This window comes from Mastacembelus armatus, chromosome 13, assembly GCF_900324485.2.
Source record: "Mastacembelus armatus chromosome 13, fMasArm1.2, whole genome shotgun sequence".
NCBI classification, from domain to species: Eukaryota; Metazoa; Chordata; class Actinopteri; order Synbranchiformes; family Mastacembelidae; genus Mastacembelus; species Mastacembelus armatus.
In genome coordinates, this window is record NC_046645.1 from 23,965,340 (window position 1) to 23,987,912 (window position 22,573).

General features: G+C 43.2%; 1 protein-coding gene across 2 annotated transcripts in view; it reads left to right on the forward strand.

The window, feature by feature from the left end:
* actn4 (actinin, alpha 4) overlaps positions 1-22,573 on the forward strand; it is a 46,404-nt gene that overhangs the window by 14,764 nt on the left and 9,067 nt on the right. The window contains exons 2-8 of one of the 2 annotated variants that reach the window (XM_026299399.2): positions 15,374-15,488; positions 15,947-16,066; positions 17,778-17,864; positions 18,925-19,012; positions 19,469-19,547; positions 19,704-19,785; positions 20,748-20,833. In XM_026299399.2, the coding sequence (XP_026155184.1) occupies positions 15,374-15,488; positions 15,947-16,066; positions 17,778-17,864; positions 18,925-19,012; positions 19,469-19,547; positions 19,704-19,785; positions 20,748-20,833 (657 nt within the window). The remainder of the gene's footprint in view (positions 1-15,373; positions 15,489-15,946; positions 16,067-17,777; positions 17,865-18,924; positions 19,013-19,468; positions 19,548-19,703; positions 19,786-20,747; positions 20,834-22,573) is intronic. The other variant, XM_026299400.2, reaches the window with a different exon arrangement.

Sequence of the window (22,573 nt, forward strand, 5' to 3'; positions counted from 1 at the left end):
CCTCCATTTGTTCAAAATGTCAGCACAGAGGCTTCACAGGACGATCAACCTGCTGTGACCTCTGCTTTAGGTCCTAACTCAGAGGTGTGTGTGTGTGTGTGTGTGTGTGTGTGTGTGTGTGTGTGTGTGTGTGTGTGTGTGTGTGTGTGTGTGTGTGTGTGTGTGTGTGTGTGTGTGTGTGTGTGTGTGTGTGTGTGTGTGTGTGTGTGTGTGTGTGTGTGTGTGTGTGTGTGTGTGACTGATGGAAAGCTGGGAGATGCTAACAGTGCAGCACGTTTTGGCTCATGTCTCTGGAGTGTAGACATTTTTTCCCTTAATGATTAAAATAACCCAGTGCTGAGTAACTGTTGGTCGCCGAGTTTAGCACTTACTCATTCTATCTATAGTGGCGTTTACTCACACAGAGAGACACATTCACACGCTGGGGCCTGTGAAAATGTGGAGCAAAGATCAGCATTAAATAGAATTTCTGTCTTATTTATGTTTTTTTTTGATCGGAAAGTTTCATTGCTCTGCAATTACTCTCACAGATAAATGCACAATAAATGGTTCACTTCTCCCACACTTGTGCACTAAGAGCTATTACTTCTCTTTTCTAACCACTAACTTCCTCTAACAGCCCTGAGCTGGTTTCAGATGGTTTTTATCAGTCACTGTGACGGTTGAACTCTGAGCTCGGTGGTGTGAAGAAAGCCTTTTCTGGAAAAGACTGATCAGCATTGCTTAAACAACTCTGTACTTTACAGTATGTTTTAAAGTGATAATGCAGTCATTGTGTAATAGTTGTATATTGACTCTACTGCAAAAGAGAAAGTGATTTAAAAAGAATAAAGAGCAATAGTGATACTAGCATGCATCAAAATATCTGCAGGTATCTTTTTCGACTTGATTACTCAGACAAATACACAAACACTGTGCAGAATCTTAGGAGCCAACGTGTCAGAAACAGCAGCTGCCTGTCATCTTGAAGCACCATGGTTCTGCTGTGCACTGTATTCACTGTACATAGTTGGAAAGACAATAAAAGGTGTTGTCTTGAGTGAGTCAGCTGGGTGCACAGGGTCCGTGTGACTGAGCTGCTTCTTTTTACTGATGCTGCTGATAAATGGTAAATGCTGATTCATAGGTGCATGCATCAATAAGACAAATAATGCATTAACTTGTTAGTCACTTGTCATTCACAAATTAAATGATATACTTTGTTTTGCACAAGAACATGCCCCTGTGATGGACTGGTGACCTGTCCAGGGTGTACCCCTGCCTTTCACCCAGAGAGAGCTGGGATAGGCTCCAGCTGATCCCTGTGACCCTGGTTAGGAATAAGGGGGTATAGATGATGGATGGATGGACGTACACACACAGTACATCATTTTCCTATGTGAGAGCATCATGTTTCTAGATGGACACAATTCTTAGGTACCAGGCAGAAAACGTATCAGCTTTAAGACTCCAAGTGGATTATCATTGACGTAGATCAGCAGGGTCAGTTTCTAGCTTTGTAACATGACTGTTACTGGGTTTGAACCGGTGAAGTTTTGGTTGTAATGTGCCTCATGATCAGGCTCCTGCATCACGTTTCTCAACCTCAACAAAAACACGGATATGTGTTGTATTGAAAATCTTGTGTTATGTATTACATGTTGCTCTCTGCTCTGGTACTTATAGAAACAAGTTTCCATGTTTGTCTTGTGCTGGAAAACCCTGAAATGCTGAAAACACCAGCTCCATAACTGGCATCAGTCAGTTTGGCATTGAGGCCACCATGCCCTTTGTAACAAAGCCAGTTTTAGTGGAGTGAGCCTGTTTCCTCCTGCCTGAACTGATCAACAACAGAGCCGCAAAACCATACTGGAGCTCTGGAAAGATTCAGCCACTGGTTTTAATAAAAGGCCGACACAAACAGCTGACGCTTCGCCCTGCCAGCTGCCGTCGGGGCTGCCAAACTCCAGATTGGGTTTGTGAAAAAACACACATACACACTCACACAGAGAAGTGGGTGTGTAGTAGTAGTAATAATAATAATAATGACCTCAGCTCATTGAGTGATTAGAGAGCTCTGGTTTTATAAGAGCAGGTCAGGCTGGTGAAAGAAGGGAAAACACCACACTGGCTACTGCTGGTTCTGGTTCTGGACAGCTGGAAACATGAGAAATAAAGAAGTGACAGGACACACGTTCATGATCCAGTTAATCTGTGAAGGTCAAAGGAGGCTCTTGGTAAACAGTGCTGCCTGCTGTTTGTGTTGGATTGTATGAAGTGCTCTTCTTCTTCTTCTCCTGTGTTGACTTCTGATAATTTAAGTTGATGCTGCAGCAGCAGCATGTCTCTAATGAGCTGGAGGTCATCACAAAAAAGTTTCTGCTTAGGACTCAGACATCAAGTTGACACAATTACCCAGAACAAAATAAAGTTCAGCAACTGAACAATATTCCTAAACAGTCATGTGTACAGCCATTTGTTATAGGGCACCTCATCTGATCCTGTGACTCTGCATTTTACAGATCTGAAACTTTAACTTTTGGTCCTACCTGTTTTTCTGTCCCCCTGCGTCTGTGTTCTCTCTACTTAAGTTACTGCTATGTGGAGCTGTATGGTAGTTTTCAGGTGTTAGCCAAGACCCCAGCTTGGTCTCCAGGTGTTAGTCTGGTCTGACCAGACACTTTAACAGGTTCCTTGTCTGGATAACAAACCATTCTGTCACAGATCCAGGAGAAGAAACTGAGCCTGTCGATGGCATTTTATTTTACCCAGTCCTGAGTTTTACTTTCGTTTCAAAGACTTTCGAGGAGGTAACACATTTCTGAAATAATCAGACATTGTGAAGTATCAAGTGTAGCTCTGTCGAAGCAGTGATACACCTGTGTTGGGCATAAGTCAAACGTCAGTGTAAGAACCCTTCTAAACTCACATGGTTGTGAAATGACAGCCTGGTTGAGTCACTCAGTTGCAGCTTGTGGGTGGAATTTAATTTTCGATTGTAAAATGTGTCAATCATTGCAACATCTGCACTTCTCACCTTTACCATGTGATCATTCCACCTTTGGGTCTGTGTGTGTGTGTGTGTGTGTGTGTGTGTGTGTGTGTGTGTGTGTGTGTGTGTGTGTGTGTGAGGTGTGGCTTCTCAAAGGAAGGTGTGTGCTCACTAACAGGAGTTGTCCATGATGTAGTTACACTTCTGTGATAACATCTTTGTTAGTTTAGGCAATTAGTTTATGTTACTTCCACACAGAACAGGTAGTTTTATATCAGTCTCCAAATCAGGTGGATAACGGACCCTCCCATGTGTTTGTTAGGCGTCTGAGCAGTGACAATGTGTCTACAGTATGTCAACCTTAACTCGTTCACTGTGTTTGACTCAGCTACAGCCTGAGTGATTGAGTGAAGCGAGTTGTTTGGTCTGAGCTGCAGTGATGTTCATTAAAAAACGATCCAAACCATCTTTAGAAAACCAGCAATAGGGTTTTACAGCTGAGAGATGTTTTGTTTTTTTTACCATTCACTGCAATTTGAAGATCTCCTGAACTGTGGGACATTACCAAGGCGACAGATTAATCAGTAATGGAAAGTCCAGCTTTAACTGCTGGTTTGCTGTGCTGTACTTCTGATAAGCTGCTGACTGGCTGGGATATCTCACTCCGCCTCAACTTTACAACCCCACACAGAGGTCCAGATTTGTTGTTTATAAGCAGCAATGAACAGAGAAATGCAGTGAAGTCAACTTGTTCTGGGCCAAGAGAATAAGGAGTCGCTGTGAGAGGCAGAGACTTGTTGAATGCAGCCCAGGCACCTCTCACCGCTGTAGTGTCCTGCGGTGAGCTGACCTCACTCTGCTCTCGGCATGAGTCCACTCACTTATGAGCCATCGCATGTCGTTATGAACTTTCTATGCACTTTCCTTTTGCCTCTCATCGTGGCGTGTCATTGAACACAGTAACTCCTCACCTGGCTGATTTTACAAGTTTTCACGACTTGCTCAGGGGTAAATGTTTCTTTCACAGTTGGATTAATGCACTGCATTCCTGGAGAATTAGCGTGCACATCCTCTGCCCATGCCCTTTCTCTCCAAAGACAGAAGGTGGATAGGCTGAATACTGAGAAGTAGTGATGGAGTGATGGGAGAGAAATACACACAGAGAGAAACATGAATTAATTCTGACTCCTCTGTGAATTTGATTGTCTCATGTTGTTCCTCTCCTCTCACTGCATCTTTGAGTTGATCTTATTCAGGTGGCTAATCATGTACGTTCTGCACGTGGTGAGAGGAAATACCTCTCCACACCAGCAGGGGGCAGTAGTCTGTATTGGTCACTCAAACAGGGACAGTAGAAGACCTATAGTGCAGATATACAAAGAGTAACCAAAGCAGTGTTTGCTGACCATCTTCACACCACAGACGGTTTATAGCTGCTTCTGATCCAGAACATGTCTGAGAAGAAGCTGCAGGTGGAGCTGCTGTTGGCAGGACTTGGTCTGTGGTTGGGGAAGGAGAAAGGAAGAGGTGGAGGAGAGAAATTACTGCACTAAATGGGTGAAATCATGGAGGCTATAGTGATTTGGTCAGACTAGTGTGGAAGGGGTGGGACACATCACAAAGACTAGATCAACAGACTCAGCTGACCATTGGTCCGACACTGGCTTGGTGTGTCAGGTTAGTGTAGACCCTTACACGGAGATATTAGGACCAGTGTAATCTGCATTTCTGAAGGTTTTTTGCATTTGAGGATCCTCACTCTTTATGGTTTGAGGTTGATGTTGTATAGTTGAAGGTGGATCCTGGCTGACTCCAGTTCTTACTCCAAAGTGTGATGATCTTGAGTTTTCAGCAGGTCTCATGGACTCTTGACTTTCCACTCTGCATCTCCAGCAGACTTTGTGATGTACTTGAAGGTCCCACTTTAATGTCAAGAGCCTGAAAGATGGTGTGTTGCCAAACAGTGTGATATACTTGCAAAACACACTTCTTTGGGTGATTTATGTGTTTATGGGCTTCACGAGCCCTACCACTCATCCTCTGAGGAAAGTATTCAAGAGCCGAGATGATGCAGACGAGGGTGGGAAGGGGACGGAGGTGGAGTAGGTGAGAGGACAGTGTGAAGATGTAATAGCGAGGGAGTCAGTGGGAGGAAGAACATAGCTGGCATTCCTGACATCTGACTCTGGTTCGGCCAGTAACTCCACTTGGTTTCCTTCTTCTTTTGCTCCTTCTTTCTCCCCTTACTCTTATCCTGTTTCCTGTTCCTTCTGCAGTCTTGGCACCAAACAGCAGATTTGAAGAGAAGTATTTGTGGTTTGTGGATAAGAATAGACAGTGAATGCCAGAGATTTGTCTGTGGCTAATTGGCAACAGTAGGTAAATTATTCAGATGGGAAAAGTAATGATCCATGATATTTGCATACCTGTGTATGCAGGATTTGCCTATCTCTATACTCAAATTCTATAACCCAGTAATACTGGTATGTGTTTAGTTAGTAAAGCCTTTACATGTTTTTTTTTTTTTCTCCCTTCCTGCAAATCACACTGATATTTTTATGGTTATATTCAAGTTCTGGGCAATTTCGTGTGTGTGTGTGTGTGTGTGTGTGTGTGTGTGTGTGTGTGTGTGTGTGTGTGTGTGTGTGTGTGTGTGTGTGTGTGTGTGTGTGTGTGTGTGTGTGTGTGTGGTATACATGTGAAGTGGGATGAGGAGTCGGGGGGCGAACGGAAAAGAGTAGTCTTACTGGTATTTGTTTTTTTTGTTTTTTGTTTTTTTTCTACATGTGTCTCCAGTACTGAGATCTCGGCAGCTGTTTGAAATGAACACAGTGGGGGACGTTCACCAGCATTTTTTTTTTTTTGTAATTTATAGTACAGTCCAAAAACCCTGAAGAAGGTCCAGCATCATGGCACTTTCCTGAGATCTCTGTATAAAAGGGCTGAGCTGTACATAGGCTCAGTCCACCCAACAGGTAAACACAGTAGCCTCACATGCCTTCATTGGAAGCTGCTCGGCTGGGAAAGAAAACACAAATCTTTCCAAAGCCTTGTAATTTTTTTAAATAGTCATTTAATGAAGTTCAAGTTCTGTACCTGCTCAGATGTTAATAATTGTAGATGCAGTAGATGAAGAAATGAACACGTGGCTTCAGTGGCGGGCAATGTCAACATAGAGTTAGGCAACACTGGAATTGTGTGATGTGGAGTGGAGCAATGTGCCACAGTCACCAGCAGTTTTTATTGACACACAGCAGGATGGCATGGCTTCATGTGATGGTGCAATATGCAAACCCAGTGGGTTAGAGGTCATAAAAAGTGGGTTAGGGTTTTTTTTTTTTTTTTTTCCTTGGACAGACGGAGTTTAGATATGGGAGTGGTGATTGAATGATTGACTTGCCAAGTGACGTCATGGCGGAGTAGATTCACTGCAAATAAAACCCCAGGGTGGTTCAGTTTCTCCCAGTTGTGTTCTGTCAACAAGCCAGAATACAACTAAAACCGCCATGTTTCACAATCTGAAACTGGAGATTCCTGTGTGACAACAGCAGGCTGTTTCCTGAAATCACTGCTGTTAAATGTGGATTTAAAATTACAGGCAAAAGTCATGAAGCTGCAAAAAGTTTTTAGGTTTAGAAGAATATTTAGCACCTTGTGCGTCAAGAACAAATAGATTAGTTTTGACAAGTAAAAAAATATTTTATCACTAATGGAAAAACACATGTTAATGTTTTACCATGCAACAGGCTTGTACTGGTCTCCATAATTTTATATGGCTCCTATCAAATAACCTACGCTTCATGAGGACCTTGCAGGCCCTAAAATAAGTCCTCTGTTGGGAGTGGCGTAATCCAACCTTGGGATCAACCCCTTTTGATCAACAAAGGCAGGAAGATTCATAAATAAACGAACAAACAACCACATTGCTTGACACTTCACCCCCTCCCTCCCCTTCTCCACCCTCTTAGCCCACCTCGCCTCCGTTTCCTCTAACCTTTCTCTCCACCTTTTAAGTCTCTGCTCATAAACTGGTAGCAGATCAGTAAAGGCCCCAGGCAGCTGCTGACTAGTCTGGACTGTGACAGAGGGTTTGTCTGCTAAATGAACAGATACCACTCAGGTCCTCATTGAGGTCAGAAAAATACATTTGGGTTTGTGAAATGTGACTTTTTCAATCTGTTAATTGTTGTGGTCACGTGAACTTTCTGTTCATTTACAAAGATAACACGACAGTCCAAGAAATATGTGGAAGTAAATTAGGTCTGCATGTATGTGTGACTCTACCTCTTCTGCCTCCTCTTCCTCACTTCTGCCAGCAGTGGTTCAGTTTTTCCAGGAGAGAGGTGGAACTGAAAACATTTAACTTCTGTTTCTCTGTTCTTTCATTTAACATGCATCATTTCATGTTGTGCTCATTTCTAAACATCCCACCTCCTCCTCATCAGCCTCCATCTTTCATCTTTTTTTTTTTTTTTTTTACCCTCTAATCCCACGGTCACCCATCTGGGATTCTCGTTTGACCTCCTCCAGTGCTGCGGGAAGTTAATTGTGGCAGAGATTAGGTTTTGTAAGGGAACAGATCTGTACCACGTGAAGAGGAGTCACTGTGGGAGTCGACAGAGCCTGAAAGCGTCACCAGCAACAACACTGCGTTCCTAAAACATTGTCCAACTCGTTCAGTTTTCCCTCCCTCAGGTGTTTAACACTGGTACTTCAAAATGAAGTTTTTATTCAAAGGCAGCTTTTACTGCTTCACAGCACTAATTGAAGATTTAAGTTGATCTGATCTCCAGTTGTTGGGACAGTATCACATAGAAGATGAATCACTTTCTACAGTTTTTTTTTTCGACAGAATCATCAGAATGTTTATCATCGCTCCTCTTCCTCTTTCCCACATTTGTCACTTTTCCTCTCCTCATCTCCTCCCATCTCCTCCTGCACTTCCTCTCCTTAATCCTCCCTTTCCTTTGTTTCTCTTAGCTGCTATATTAAGGCTCCTCCGGAGGTGCTGTGTGTCTGGCTGAATGCAGTCGATGAAGCTTGTTGAAAACAGGCAGCGCTAAGCTGTTGACTCACATAATGGCATATCTGAGGGGCATTAGGCCAGTCGACAAGTACACAGCAATTACATGTTTGTCAGCTCCCTCTGGGAGGTGTGTGTGCGCTCTGGTGAAAGAGTGTCCCCACATTATAATGCTGCTTTACTGACTACCTGTCAGCACATGAAGCAAGAGGGAGGCTCCCTCAGTCTGTGTGTGTTTGTGCACACATGTTAATGATCACCTGTCCAGACTTGAGAGGATAATGAGACCAGAAGGAGCTCGGCAGCAGGGCCCTGCTTCGTCTGTCTTCTCCTCTTTCCCAGGTCGCTCTCTCTCTCTCCTCTCTGCTGTCTGTATTCATGATGAGCAGTCCTGTGGTGACCACCAGTATTTTAGACGTGAACATCTTGGCCAACTTTTCTTCTCTCTGCAGAGCACTACACTTGGCCTCCAGTCCTTCATAGCTTCACAGTCAGAGATGCTGCCAGATGTTTTTGAGTGACCTTGAGAGTGTTGATCTTCAAACAGCTGTTGACTTGTTTAGATGGAGGCTCCTTCTTCCATGTCACTCTTTGAGTCTTCACATGTACTGACCCAGTTTCCATCATGGCCCCTGATGGCCGGTGTCGTATTCCTGCGCTGTGACCGGTGCTACAGTAGCAGGCTGCGTATCCTGTTACATGGGGCTGTCTGGTAGCAGACAGCAGTGGAATCCAGATGGACTTTTTCATTGTGTGCTTGATTTTATGAGCTGGAGTTGTCAGAATGTTGTAGTTGTGAAATTGCGACTTTTGAAATGTTATGCTGCTGTTTTGTGTATAAGTACATTAGAGTCAAAGGTGTGTGTACTGTAGGTACTGTGTGAAGGGGGTACTTCTCATGGCTTACTTGGATGCACCTTCTGTGTACATGCAGATAATGTATGTGTGTATGTGTTGACATGGGGAAATGCCTGTGTGCTCTGTATGTTCAGGCACAAAGAGCCCCTGTGTTGCTGAGCATTTGGAGCAGACGTGTGTGTGTGACAATAGCCAACAGTGCTACTGTGTCACATGCCACTGCCCTTTTTTAATTGCTGTGTGTCTAAGAATAGGTGGCCTTGTGTCAGGCCAGACCAGACTAGTTACTGGGCTTTATTCACAGGGCCAGGCCAGCATGGTTTTGGCCCAGCTGGGTCTGGTACAGCCAGTCCAGTCTAGTATGGCTCTGTCCAAGTTCCTTGAGGTTGTACCTCCTGCCAGCAGGGCCACATTTAACTGCTGTAACTAGCAGTACGAGTCTGCTCTTCAGTGCAACAGCTTGCTGTCTGCTGTAATTTCACATTTGCTTTTTAATTCTGACACTGTGTTGTCCCATGCACATGCTTCACATTCATACAGGCCATATTTGCACCTTGAGCTGGTCAGTTCAACCAACTCTGCATTATGCTGTCTTTTGATTCTGGCTGTCCATCCAGACTTAAGATGCTATTTTCCTGCCCAGCACTTAGCCTCTGAATTGTGCCACTCTCAAACCACCGACTGCCATTCCAGTGTGTAGGGGGAAAACAGAGCTTCGTTGAAATGTTGTCATGTTTTCCTGAACTTAATCTGTAAGAGAAAGTAAAAAAACAAGAATAACTTTGCTTTTTATAGGTGCTGCTCTCTGCTTGTTCTGTGAAATAATGTAGTGTAGAGGAAAATGCAAAAATCTGTGGGCACGTCTGCGTTTGAGTGGAACAGGGATTTAAATGCATTGTGGATGATGATGGTAACATGTTTTCTTCTCCAAGTTGCTTTGACTCTTTCTGATATTTCTGCTTCACTTTTAAAGGGTTTGCAGTGTTAGTGATGGTGCAATGAATTTGAGCCACACTCTTATTTATCAGATGTTTTCACAGGAACTGACAAAAACTGTCCCAACACTACAGTGAGATATCAGCATGTACTGTATGTGTCACATGTTGTTTGGGTGAAGACCAGTTCTCCCAACAACACCTCTGTTTCCACCTGGGTCAGTCAGACTTATTTTTGTTCTGAGCTCACCTCTCAACATGCCGCTTCCTGCCTGGTTGACTGCCTGGTTGGTTGACTGCCTGGTTAGTTGACTGCCTGGTTTAGCAGAGTGAGAAATGTTCTTATGGCTGGACTGTCTGAAGTTGGCGAGTTTTACAGACTTGTATAGGTTGTGTAAATTTGGGTAGGTGACCTTTACCGTGGGTTTGAGATATGCTGAGAGTTAGTCATTTTCAGATGAACACCATTTCACACAATATGTTTAGCAGTGCTTAGTTTTGATGCATTCATAAAGCATATGTCAAATGTGTTTTTATAGTCGTGTGGTCAAATTTTGTTTTGTTACCATTCTTGTTGGGACATTTTGGCCTCACAGTTTTAATGGCCTGTTTGAAGGTTTACTCAGTTTTAGGGTCCGCGGCTGAGACATTTACAGTGAAGGTCATGGGTAGAAAAATAAATGGGCTCAATATAGTGCATTATGTCAGTAAGTGTCCTCGGTGTTGGTGAGAAAAAGGGAGTGTCCTCTATAAAACACACGCACCCACACATGCACACACACTCTGATGTAATGCAGAGAATGCAAGGCAGTTGAGCACTGACATTGTGTTTAACGTGGTTCATTCTTTCCAGGTGTAGAACGACACACCCGTGTGAGTGAGTATACATGCAGTGACGTTATGTGCGCTCAGAAAATCGCCCATGCATTGAAAAAACTGGGTGTGGGAAAAATTTGTGCATGTATGGCTGAACTGGAGTTTCAGTGAGATATACAGATATGACAGGTGTGTGTGTGTGTGTGTGAGAGAGGCAGGGAGGGAGAGAGAAATCAGAAAGAGGTATAATACAGTCTACATGCTTTCAAGTGCATGTGTTTATGCTTGTGCGAATGTGTGTTACTGCTCTAAATATTTACTTAAATCTCGGGCTCTGTCCCCTTCTTTCCAACCAGGGGTACTGAACCCTGACCTTTGACCCAGTAGGCTCAGTCAGAGGTCAGACTTGAAAGGTTGTTGTGGTCAGATTAACAGCAGTACAGGTATGTGTGTGTCTGTGTGTTGGAAAACAGAGATCAAACAGCCGACCCCGTTAGACTGCCTGTCGCTCCTCCACCCCCCTGCAGCAGTAAAGCTGTGAGCAGACAGTTGTATATCTGCCATGAAAAGAGAAATGGTGGACAATATAACCACTTCCAGACGCACTCACATTTTCTCCAGGACAAGGATTCCTGCACGCTGAAGACCTGAACACACACAACCTCTGTCCTGCTTTGAGAAGACTCACATTAGCACTGTAATGGCTGCTGCTGCTTTGGTAAATGTTTGATAATTAAAATACAAAAATCTGAGACTAATGAAAGAAAACAGTTCTGGTCCCTTTGCATGAATGATGAGCAACATAGAGCCCTGGTGTTACACACAAATACCACCAAATTATAAAAAGGTAGTGGTTTTTATTTTTCCACATGTTATTCTGGCAATGAGCTCATTAAAGTTGGAGTCATGTGACTCATTTTCCTCAAAGCCTCAATTGGCTTATGAATTCATGACTAAACTGCGGCTTGTGATGTTTGGCAAAACTGCTCCCAGTTTAGGAATAAAGTCTCTTCAGTTTATTCACAGTTCAGTTCAATCCTGTTTTATTATTTTCTGCTAAGAAAATTGAAAATATTTCACGTGTTTAAGCTTTTTGAGCTGCCAGAGTGTAAAACTGCAGCGTGAAAACACGCAACCTATGATTCAGGTTAAAAGGTGACAGGCCTGAAATCAGAGCCGGGGCCTGGTCCAGCATTAATAACTCACTGTAGTTACGCAATAGAAATGACAGGTCAAATCCTTCGGCACACACTGATCCAGCTTTGCTCTTCAGCTTGTTATCTGTGTCCTCAGCTCAGTTCAGAAATCCTCTGAACTATCTGATCTGCTGTGTGTAGCCAACACAGAGCACCACATGGACAGGTTTAACAGGCTTCACTGGCACACGGCCTGTTCGCTGGCTGTCTCCATGAAGTCACCAGTGTCAGCTCACCAAGTACATGACATTCAGAATTTCACCTGTACTTTAATAAGGATTTAATCACCTTTTATACAGATTTAATTTGTTCAAATACACTTTTTTAAAGTAAAGTTTGAAAGTTATTTGAAAGCTTGTAGAGGTCAGGCTTAAAGATGAGTGTTTTAAATAACATTGGGGCTGTGAAGTTTAGCAGGCAATCAAAATTTTTTTTTGTTTTTTGTTTTTTTTTTGTGCGAGTATAAAAGTTAGTCAAGTTAAATAAAGTTCAGTGCTGGACATGCGGTGTGCTGTAGCTATTAATCAGACTGCATTTAAAGATGGACAATGTGACAGCTTCCAGAAGTGCAGACACCACCCCCTGGTGGCTGGTTGCAGTATTGTCTATAAACCCCGCCCCCTCTACGTTAGCAAATATGAACTAAAAATTTAAACAACAAATCAAACACACCTTTTTGTCATTTTAGGTAGATATTATAATTCTGATTTGTTTTTCTGATAAGTATTTTTGTGGTCAGCTCTGTGCTGAATCTGGTTGCAAAAGCCATCACAAAAGCAAGATGGCAGCCTGTGTATTCATGATATTTTGAATTTTGGCAGGAAGCAGTGAAGTGTCATCCATCTTTATATACTATGGCTGTGTTTGGTTTTGTTTGTTACTGTATGAAGGACAATAGACATCTTTTGCTGAGCTGTTTGCTGTGTGTGCAGTGTCTGCCAATGTCAGCGAACAGCAGCACCACACCTTGTTGTCCCTCAATGACACAAGTTAGCCAGAGGGCACGGTACGTTTCTGCTGCACAACAAGCTAACTGAAGAGAAGCACAGGAGCAGAAAATGTTCCTCTCACTGTCACTGCCCAGAACAGCCCTTGTTCAAGCTCTGGTGAAGGCAGACTGAAGTGCCCTGCCTGTGTTGAGGTCAGACCTCAGGGAGGAAACAATCAGCTGTATAGTCTCTGGCATGCTGGGTTGCACAGGGCAGAAAGGTTTCAGGGTCTCTGCAAGTCTCGACCTGTTGCTGTTTGTATTTTTTCCACTGCTCTCCTCGTCACCGCTCCCAGAGGCAGCAGCCCTGTTGGAACATGGCCGACCTACTGTAGCTTTTAGTAAAGCTGCTCTCTGGCACACATCCCCACGCTGCTCCACTGGCTGCAGTCGCACTTTTCATGTCCTCATCTCTCTGCAAACTGGCTGGGTGTAACAGTAATGGCAAACATGTTTCCACTGTGTGTGTCAATTTCTATTGGTTTCATACAACTGTGCCTAACGATAACTGGAGAAGCGTCTGTCTCTGGGTGCCAATACTAACAGATTGATGTATTTTTAACAGACACACTGTTTATCCTGTGCTTATGTCTTTTTTAAATATAGTTTGTAGTTTTTTTCACATTTTCATTCATTTGTTGCTTTGTGAGTCATAAAGAGTTTTAATGCAGCTGTGAAATCTGTCACAATCAGGAAACAAACATCTGGCTGGTTACTCTGTGCTAGATGCATCGTACAACAAATAAAATGACAGAAAGGTGAGATGAGTTTTCAAGTGTAAAAAATACTACAATCCAAATGAAATGTGTTGTTTATGGTACGATGAGCACAACATGGAGAACTTCATGGCTTCAGAGCATCTGACCATGTTTGGTGTTTGAATCTGTGACAGTGACAGATGCAGCTTCACTCTGATTGGCTGCTCTGTGCTAAACTAAGCTGGAACTTCCTGTCATTGCAGTGCCACTTCCTGCTGCATTGTCCTTCGCTCTGTGTAAGGTAGAGGGGGCATTGTTTTTCTGCTCCTGCCCCCGACCCAACTTTGTCTGTTTGTTTATGTGAAATGTGCCTGTTCCAGGCTCAGGGAGGGAGCTCTGTCTGTATGTAGCTGTGTGTGTTGGCGGGTTGTGTCTGCAGCCTGGGGGAGGGTCACACAGGGAGAGAGAGCAGGCTGAGGGAGGGTGCAGGGGGCTGAAGGGTGCTATTATCCATGAGGTTGAATGGGCGCTTTGTGCCACTGACCACAGTGGGACAGAGGGGAGAGGGCCAGGACAGTGAGCAGCTCCCTGTCATAATGTTGTTGGACGCAGCACAGGAGAGGAGGTGTAGTCACATCTTTCCATTTCAGTACTGATACTAGTCTTCAAAGTTTGTGTTAAAGATCTTCTGTCTCAGTACTTGACTCAGAGCAATAAATGAACTGCAAGTGCACTGACTAAAACACCTATTTATACATTTAGTCATTTAGTTTAAAGTGTCACATTAAAACTCTGAATTCAAAGTGGATTCTGACTAGAAATCATAATAAAAGTGAGAAAGTTAGCTAATTCTTAGGTATTAATTCTTCTTACTCTTCCTTTTTGTGAACAAATAGCGAGAGCAGAATATAGAACATTGTTTCAGCACCACAACATGAGAATTTGCTGCTGCAGCACTAGTCCATGTCATCGTGTCAAATTTCCTCTTTCATATACAGATTTTAGGAGTTTTGACTAGATGGACTTTGAAAAAGAAGTATTCTCCTGAAGTATAAGAGTACAAGTGCAGGCCCTACCTTTTATTTTGGCCATTTGGTATTTCCCCTAATGTCAGAAGTAGATCCCTCAAACTGGTTTTGACACATGGATTGATGATGTGCCGTAACAGATTTTTGGAGTGGAGCGTGACTGAGCTGGTTAAAAAAAAAAACCACAAAAAAAAACCTTCCAGCCTGTCTGCAGTCTTGTGCCTACCTCGGTGCCACGAGCTCCTTCAAAATAAACTGATTTGAAACACATTTCTGAAGAATGTTGGTCAACCAGAAGCACAAACCAGCCATTGATGTGTGCGATTTGTGCTGGTGTGTTAGTTTTACCAGATGTCTGTGTTTGTGATTGGTGCACCATTCTGATATTTAATTACATGTACAGCAGATGTTGCTCACTTTGATTCCTCAGAGAGTCTGACAGCCTTTCAGCATTAGCCACAGTGTCTGCCAGTATGAGAGAGAGTCCGGTCACTTCTGACGTGACCCAGGGTGATGTGTGGATGTTTTTGATGGGATTGAGCCCATAGATGTTTCTGTCCACACAGCAGGGTGAACAGTAACTAAAAAAGAGACTTAAAAATTTAATCGTTATTTGAGATCAATGGCAGTTCCCAGTTCTTACCTATTGGTATTGTACTTCAGCATCTGTCTCGTCCCCTTTACGTCTGCTACTTCCTGTCTTATCAAAGCAGCTCCCTGACCTCCCTTCCTGTTTTTTGAATTTCATTTTCTTTTATTCTCCAGTCAAAGTGGTTTTATTATCATAAAAGCTAGAAAAACATTATGGCCCAGACTCTGAATACTCACTATTCGTGTCCTGTTTCTGTGTTCCTGCACAGACCTTCACGGCGTGGTGCAACTCCCACCTGCGGAAAGCCGGCACGCAGATCGAAAACATTGAGGAGGACTTCAGGGATGGGCTCAAACTCATGCTGCTGCTGGAGGTCATCTCGGGTGAGTCATCTGTGTGACCAGGAAGTGCTTGGGTCACCTGAAAATGAGTTTTAATTTCAGTGAAAAGAGCTGCCATGATACCTGATTAATGCTGCGAAATGTTTCACACAGAATTCATTATTTGTCACCAGTCATCAGCAGCCTGGTTATCAAAGCGTTCTCTGAGCTGTTAGTCAGACTGAAAAACATTTTCAGATGTTAAAGATACATGACACCACATTGGGAACATTTTTGAACAGCTGCCATCCCATAATGAAATGTGGACTTGCATGCAGCTTCCTTTTTCACATCCCTGTCAGTTTTTTCTGCTGCTAAAGGCGCTAACATTACTGCAGTAGTGTTAACCGTCCAGACTGAGTGTTGTTGTGCTGAGCCCATAGAAATGTGCTCTGCTCCCATCACCACAGGAACTAACAGGCTCACTTTGTGTTTGTCCTCATCTGTGTTTACATCTGCAGGCGAACGGTTACCCAAGCCTGAGCGGGGCAAGATGAGGGTCCACAAGATCAACAACGTGAACAAAGCCCTGGACTTCATCGCCAGCAAGGGAGTGAAGCTGGTCTCTATTGGAGCAGAGGGTAAACATGCACACACACACACACACACACACACACACACACACACACACACACACACACACACACACACACACACACACACACACACACACACACACACACACACACACACACAAATATAACAGGGAGCTCCAAATTGCACCGTGTGTGTGTGTGTGTGTCACATTCCTGCAGCATGCCATTGCTGCCACTTCGACCACTGAACACAAACATCCTGCCCCCACGCTGCCCAATGGTAACCACACACTTTCTCTGGCCTCTTCTAAAAGCAGCCCACTAAAGGTCATCCTCTGGAAACTGACACAAAAATGTTGCCATCCTTCGCTTTTTCCTATCAGAGACAGTTTGACCTGGTTCCGGCCCTGAAAGTTTCCACTCCCAGCGGCTGGCCCATGACCCCCAGGAGGATCATTTGGGTCACAAAATAAATTTGCAGTCTTAGTTAAGACTTATATCAGCGATAGCCTGCACCTGTGAGGCTTATTGAGGTTTGCTGGTTTTTGTCATAATCCAGACAGATTATGGAGCCAGACACACATTTTCTGCTAAAACAGAAAGACCCAGCTAAAAACCAGATTGCAGCTGAAGTTGGACAAACTCCCACACGTGTGAGGGAAGTCAGTATGAGGATGGTCATGAACTGACTCCTGTTTCTCTAATAAAAACATAAAAACAAGGACCCAACTAATGACCAGACTGCAAGTATTTAACATGTGTAGATGTTTTTGTATCCCTTTGAAAGTGCTGGATAATGTCAGGTGATGAGGAATTGGCAGTAAAAATGGTCAGGAACATTCATTTATGCACAAATTTGCTCCTCTTTGCTTTTGTGAATTGTGTTGGGAGGGTTTGTCATTTCCAAAATCTGGGAAAGTTTACATTAACGCCCAGGGTGGATGTGAGGCCTTTTCATAAGGAGACAAAGATTTTATTAGAATTTAGAAAAAATAACCACAGTGAATTTAAGCTTAAGTTGAAATAATCAAGCAGAACCGAAACCTGACACTCACATCCTGAACATAAAAAGTGCAGGTGACAGTGAGTGTGTGGTTAATGATGCAGGTGAAAGTATGACAGGGATGAGTGGAATCTGATCCAGACTACATGCCTGCTCACCAACATATCAGTGCACGATTTACTGCCGTCTTCATTATCCTGCCAAATATTTGTGAATTGTGATGGAAAATGGAGATATTTGAAAGCTGTCAGGTTTCGATGTACCAGGCTGTAATTTTTTTCACCTACTAATGAATTTGTTCATGTCATCAAGCTGAAGTGCTGCCACTTGATCTCACAGGTGCAGAAAATGCTGTTCACTGCACACACCTTCACACACCAGTCAGTCCATAGGACACAGACGTGCTGCAGTAACTTGTCGTTGTCAAATGACTAAATACAGACGTGTCTCCTGTACAGTTAAACAGTGTGTTTCCTCCCAGCACACACTCCCTTTTGTCTCTACACATATTTCATTTCTTTTCTGAAAGCAATCATTGTTAAAACTTCACACTTTTCCAGGAAATACGGGACATTTGGCAGCAGTGGGACTTTAAGTGTAGCTGTGTGGGTGTGTTGGCATGATTACTGTAAATGAAGAGCGGATGTAAAACTGCAGAAACAGCAGTGACAGGCAGGAGCTAAGGTCCCAGTGACATCAAATTAAACAAAAAAAACATGGTGAGTTGATTGAGGAGGCTTTTGTTTTGTGCAGAAATCGTGGACGGGAATGTCAAGATGACCCTGGGAATGATCTGGACCATCATCCTTCGCTTTGCCATCCAGGACATTTCTGTTGAAGGTACAAATTCCTCTGGGCTGATTTGCCTTAGAACGTTTAAATGCAGCAGCAGCAGCAGCTTGGCAGAGAAGTGCCCTGCTGAAGGGCATTCATGACAACTAGTGCCCTCCACACTGGAAAGTTGAGGATGCATTATGGGAAGTAGACTAGTAGTAATGAGGCTATACACACACACACACACACACACACACACACACACAGAGTGGGGTGAGTAGCAGTGAAATGCCGCCAAGATAAAAACAGGTCTGGTGGGCTCGACTGTTCACTAAGACCGATGATAAAACTACTCATTGGTTGGAACAATATTACTGCTATTACTTACTTTTTAGTTACTTTTTAATTATGTCATGAAAAAATGCTGCACAGTTTATCTGCAATTAACAATTATTTTCATGATTAAATCTCTCTTGCAACATTTAATGGTTTAGTCTATAAAATGTTGCATGACAACATGCAGGTCACAAGTTCTCAGAGGTGGAAGTAAAATGATACGAATAGATTGTTTTTCCTGCCCAGCAGTCTCAAAGCTGACACTGAATTAGACTGATGTCAAATAGAGGAGCAATCATCTGTTTTCTAACATCAGTCGGTGAACCTGTCATTTCATCATAAACAGTCCAAGAACTGACAGGCGTCAACATTTCTCCACTTCCAGTTTCCAAACTGATCTTACTGTTGCATTGATAAATATTTCCTTAGTTAGTAATGACTCAGTGGTGACTAATTAAATCTGTCTGTGGCGGGTGGGGTTCACTATCAGAAAAACTGAGTCATATTTTTTATTCTCATTAGTGACTGACTGTTCATGCACATGAAGTAAACAAAAGCATCCTGTGTCTTTGCTGCCTGCTGATGGGTTCCTCAGCAGTTTATACACTCACAAACAGGCACTGCAGTGTTTTTCTGTCTGCACCTTTAATTGACCACAACACTTCAAGTACCTGATTGAATTTGGTGAAGACGTTTCTTCGCTGTATTCAGATTCATTGACTCCTGTTTTGTTTTTTTTTTCTCCCTTCACTCCTGCTGCTGCTTCTCCTGCATTTCATCTTCCCTGCAGAGACCTCTGCCAAGGAGGGTCTTCTTTTGTGGTGCCAGAGGAAGACCGCTCCCTACAAGAATGTCAATGTGCAGAACTTCCACATTAGGTAACACACACACACATATGCACATGTGCTCTAAGGCTGGTCTGATTATGTTTTAAGTTTTCAGAGCGTTATTCTTGGATGAAAGCGGTTCTCTGAAAAAGTTTTTAGAGCCTTCTGGGAGAGTAAAACTCTCCAGTGAAGCCTTGATAAAATGTGTTTCTGGTTAACGGCTCTACAGGAACACAACTGACACACACTCACACAGAAATAAATGCATATATTTATGGTTTATTAAATACACAGGCTGAATAATATAACACACAGGCATGACGACACCTGGTGTTACCTGGTGGAGTAAATATGTGTCTGAATGTGTCACTGTAGTTTTCTGAACTAAACAACTATAAAATGTAAGAAGAATAAAAATTGTTAAGGGGAAGGATCCACAAACTTCTCAACGTGTAGTTACTTATTGTTGCAGTGCATGTCCATAAACACTCCTGTTCTCTCTGACAGCTGGAAGGATGGTCTCGCCTTCAACGCTCTGATCCACAGACACAGACCTGATCTCATTGATTATGACAGTCTGAGAAAGGTAGACAGTCACACACACACACACTACACCTGCACAACTTAAGATGAAATTTTATATTTTCTGCTCAGACTTAATCCAAATCCAAACATGTTACAGTCTTGGTGTTTTTTTTAAGCAACATAAGTGAGTTTGTCTGCTGCCTGTGTCATTGGTTAGGATGACCCAGTGACCAATCTGAACAACGCCTTCGAGGTGGCTGAGAAGCACCTGGACATCCCTAAGATGTTGGACGCAGAAGGTAAGTCTGGCATGTCCCATGAAAATGTTGTGTGTCACTACACTATGTGAAACTCTTCTGGTTACGTGTACGTGCAGACGACAAGATACTTTCCAGATCTCAGTGCTTTCTGATGTGAACAAACTGTAATGTAGGTGTTTTGACCAATCCAGATGTGTAGCTGTGTATGTAAAAGTGGCCTGTGTTGTACCTGTTCCTGTGTCTGAGCTGTTACAGCTGATGAGAAGCTGCCACCTTCAGTGCTGATGGAGTCTCTACCACCTCCCTTCATTTCACTGTTCCTCCTCCTCTGCCCTCCCTACAGATTGTAAAACAGCTGCACCTGTCTGAATATGTGGACCTGTCTGAATGCGTTTGTGTGTGTGTGTGTGTGTGTGTGTGTGTGTGTGTGTGTGTGTCAGTTTCCAGGCCTGATGCTGATATTTAGCACTTAAACTGTATGACAAGTCTGCAAAAACTAACTAATGATAATACTAGTCCCACAAGCTTGGTTCAGTCGCTGTTGGATTGCAATTTGATTACAATGATAGATCCTGGATGCAGTTGTCAACATGTTCAAGTGTAAACTCTCAGCTTTAATCCAGGTGGCTTAACAAAAATATCACTGTTAGAAATTAACTGGACAAACTAATGGAAAAATAATCTTATTTAATTCTTGGATGCAAGTCTGAGCCCACTGGAGACACCCAGTGCTGCAGCCTGACATGTTTTGTCTGGACTTTTCTGCAGCTTCTTGAAATAAAGCTGAAAGTCTGCACTTGAACAGCAGAGGCAACATTACAGAGGCTGTTACTGCTCAAACATTTATGTTTATATGTGTCTGTACACTTTGTGTCTGCCTGTTAACAGTAGCTTATTGAGTGTGTGTGCGCGCGCGCGTGTCAACCTGTATAATGTCTGTGTGTTCCTCCGTGTGTGTTGTGTTTGTATGTCTTCATAACCATGGTCTTCCCCCCTTGTAGACATTGTGAACACTGCACGTCCAGATGAGAAAGCCATAATGACTTATGTGTCCAGTTTCTACCATGCCTTCTCTGGAGCACAGAAGGTACCCCCCTCCCCCGACTCATCCGAGCTCGACCTTTAACCCCTGTTACTAACTCAGTGCTGCTTCCTGTCCAGCATGGCCTCACCCTCTCGACAGCGCCTCTGAGTCCTGGGCCTCAACAAGGACTCTGGATTTGTTGGGACATAAACACACAAACAAACACAAACAGTGTGAATTTGCTGGAGAAAGCAGTGAATCCTGTGTCAAACTGTGTTTTCAGCAGCTCTGCTTTTACAGATTTTCATTCCAGATGAACAGTGCTTGTCGATAGCGTCTTGTTGTTTTTAGTTGCAGGTTTTAGTTCTTTCATATGTAGACACTGGATATGATGATATCACACGTCAGATCCTGTTTGCTTTGAGATGCAGCATGAACAAAAACACACAGGTTTAAGGAAAAGCGTTTTGTGTTGTTGTCCTTAGGAGGATTTTACAAAACATTACAAAACTCACACACATAATGAAGAATGTAACGTTCAGGTGGAAACACAGGTTGAGATGGGACAAACTTCAATAATCCCCAAAGGGAAATTCAGGATGTGAAGTTCAGGTTGTGACCAAAAGTGATTTGTTTTTTACCCCTTGTTTTATTGCAGACGTAAAGTTCGAGGTTCAGTATAAAACCTGAATGCTGAGCTTTGTGAACAGTAGCATTTTTATAAAGATAACGGTGTCAGGCCTGAGCCTGTGACTGATTCTGTGAGCTGAGTTTATTTTCCTCCGCTCTCGTCTCCCTGTTGGACTTGTTTTGCTCTTCTAATTAATTTTCTGGATCTTTTGAAACCTGTTTGTGTTTCTGTGCAGTGTCTGTGTGTGTCTGTGTGTGTCTGTGTGTGTCTGTGTGTGTGTGTGTGTGTCTCTGTGTGTGTGTGTGAGAGTGCAGTGCTGGTTATTAGTGTGAACCTGTTTGGCTTCCAGTTCCTGAAATATTTATGTGAAATCTGTAACAGGGAACGTTTGTATTTGTAGCAAACTCTTAAATCTCCGGACTTACTGTTTTTCCAGCATCTGACATTATTTATGTGCCTCTCATAAATCACATTGAAAGGTTTTTAAGCTTTTATCTGAGGAGGATGCCCCTGAACTGTGAGTCTGTTTCCATCCTCAGTGCATGTTGAGTAAAAAAAGAAGAGTTTATAGTTCAAACTAAAGTCTTTAGCTGAATTTTAACCTTCATGAGGTAAGAGACACGAAAGATGTTGAGGTTCTCTCTGGGAGTGACGAGGATGGATAGGATCAGGAATGAGGACATCAGAGGGACAGCTCATGTTAGATGTTTTGGAGAAAAAGCCAGGGAAGCCAGATTGAGATGGTTTGGACATGTTCAGAGGAGGGACAGTGAATACATTGGTAAAAGGATGCTGAGGTTAGAGCTGCCAGGGAGGAGGCCTAGAGGAAGACCAAAGAGGAGGTTCTTGGATGTAGTGAAGGAGGACATGAGGATAGTTGGTGTGGGTGAGGAGGATACAGAGGATAGGGTTAAATGGAGGCAGATGATTCGATGTGGCGACCCCTGAAGGGAGCAGCCCAAAGGAGAAGAAGATGATGATGAGATGAGAGACGCAGACATCTGCAGGTTGTTTTTAGTGAATATTTCCAAAGGCAGCAGAGGACATGTCCTGACACTGGACAAGCTGGTAGCAGAATACATCCAAAGAGTTTTTGTGAATAGTTAATGGGCAGGTTGTTCCATTGCCTAAGAAGCCTCATATTTGGGCGGTTTCTTTCAGTATGTTCCTTC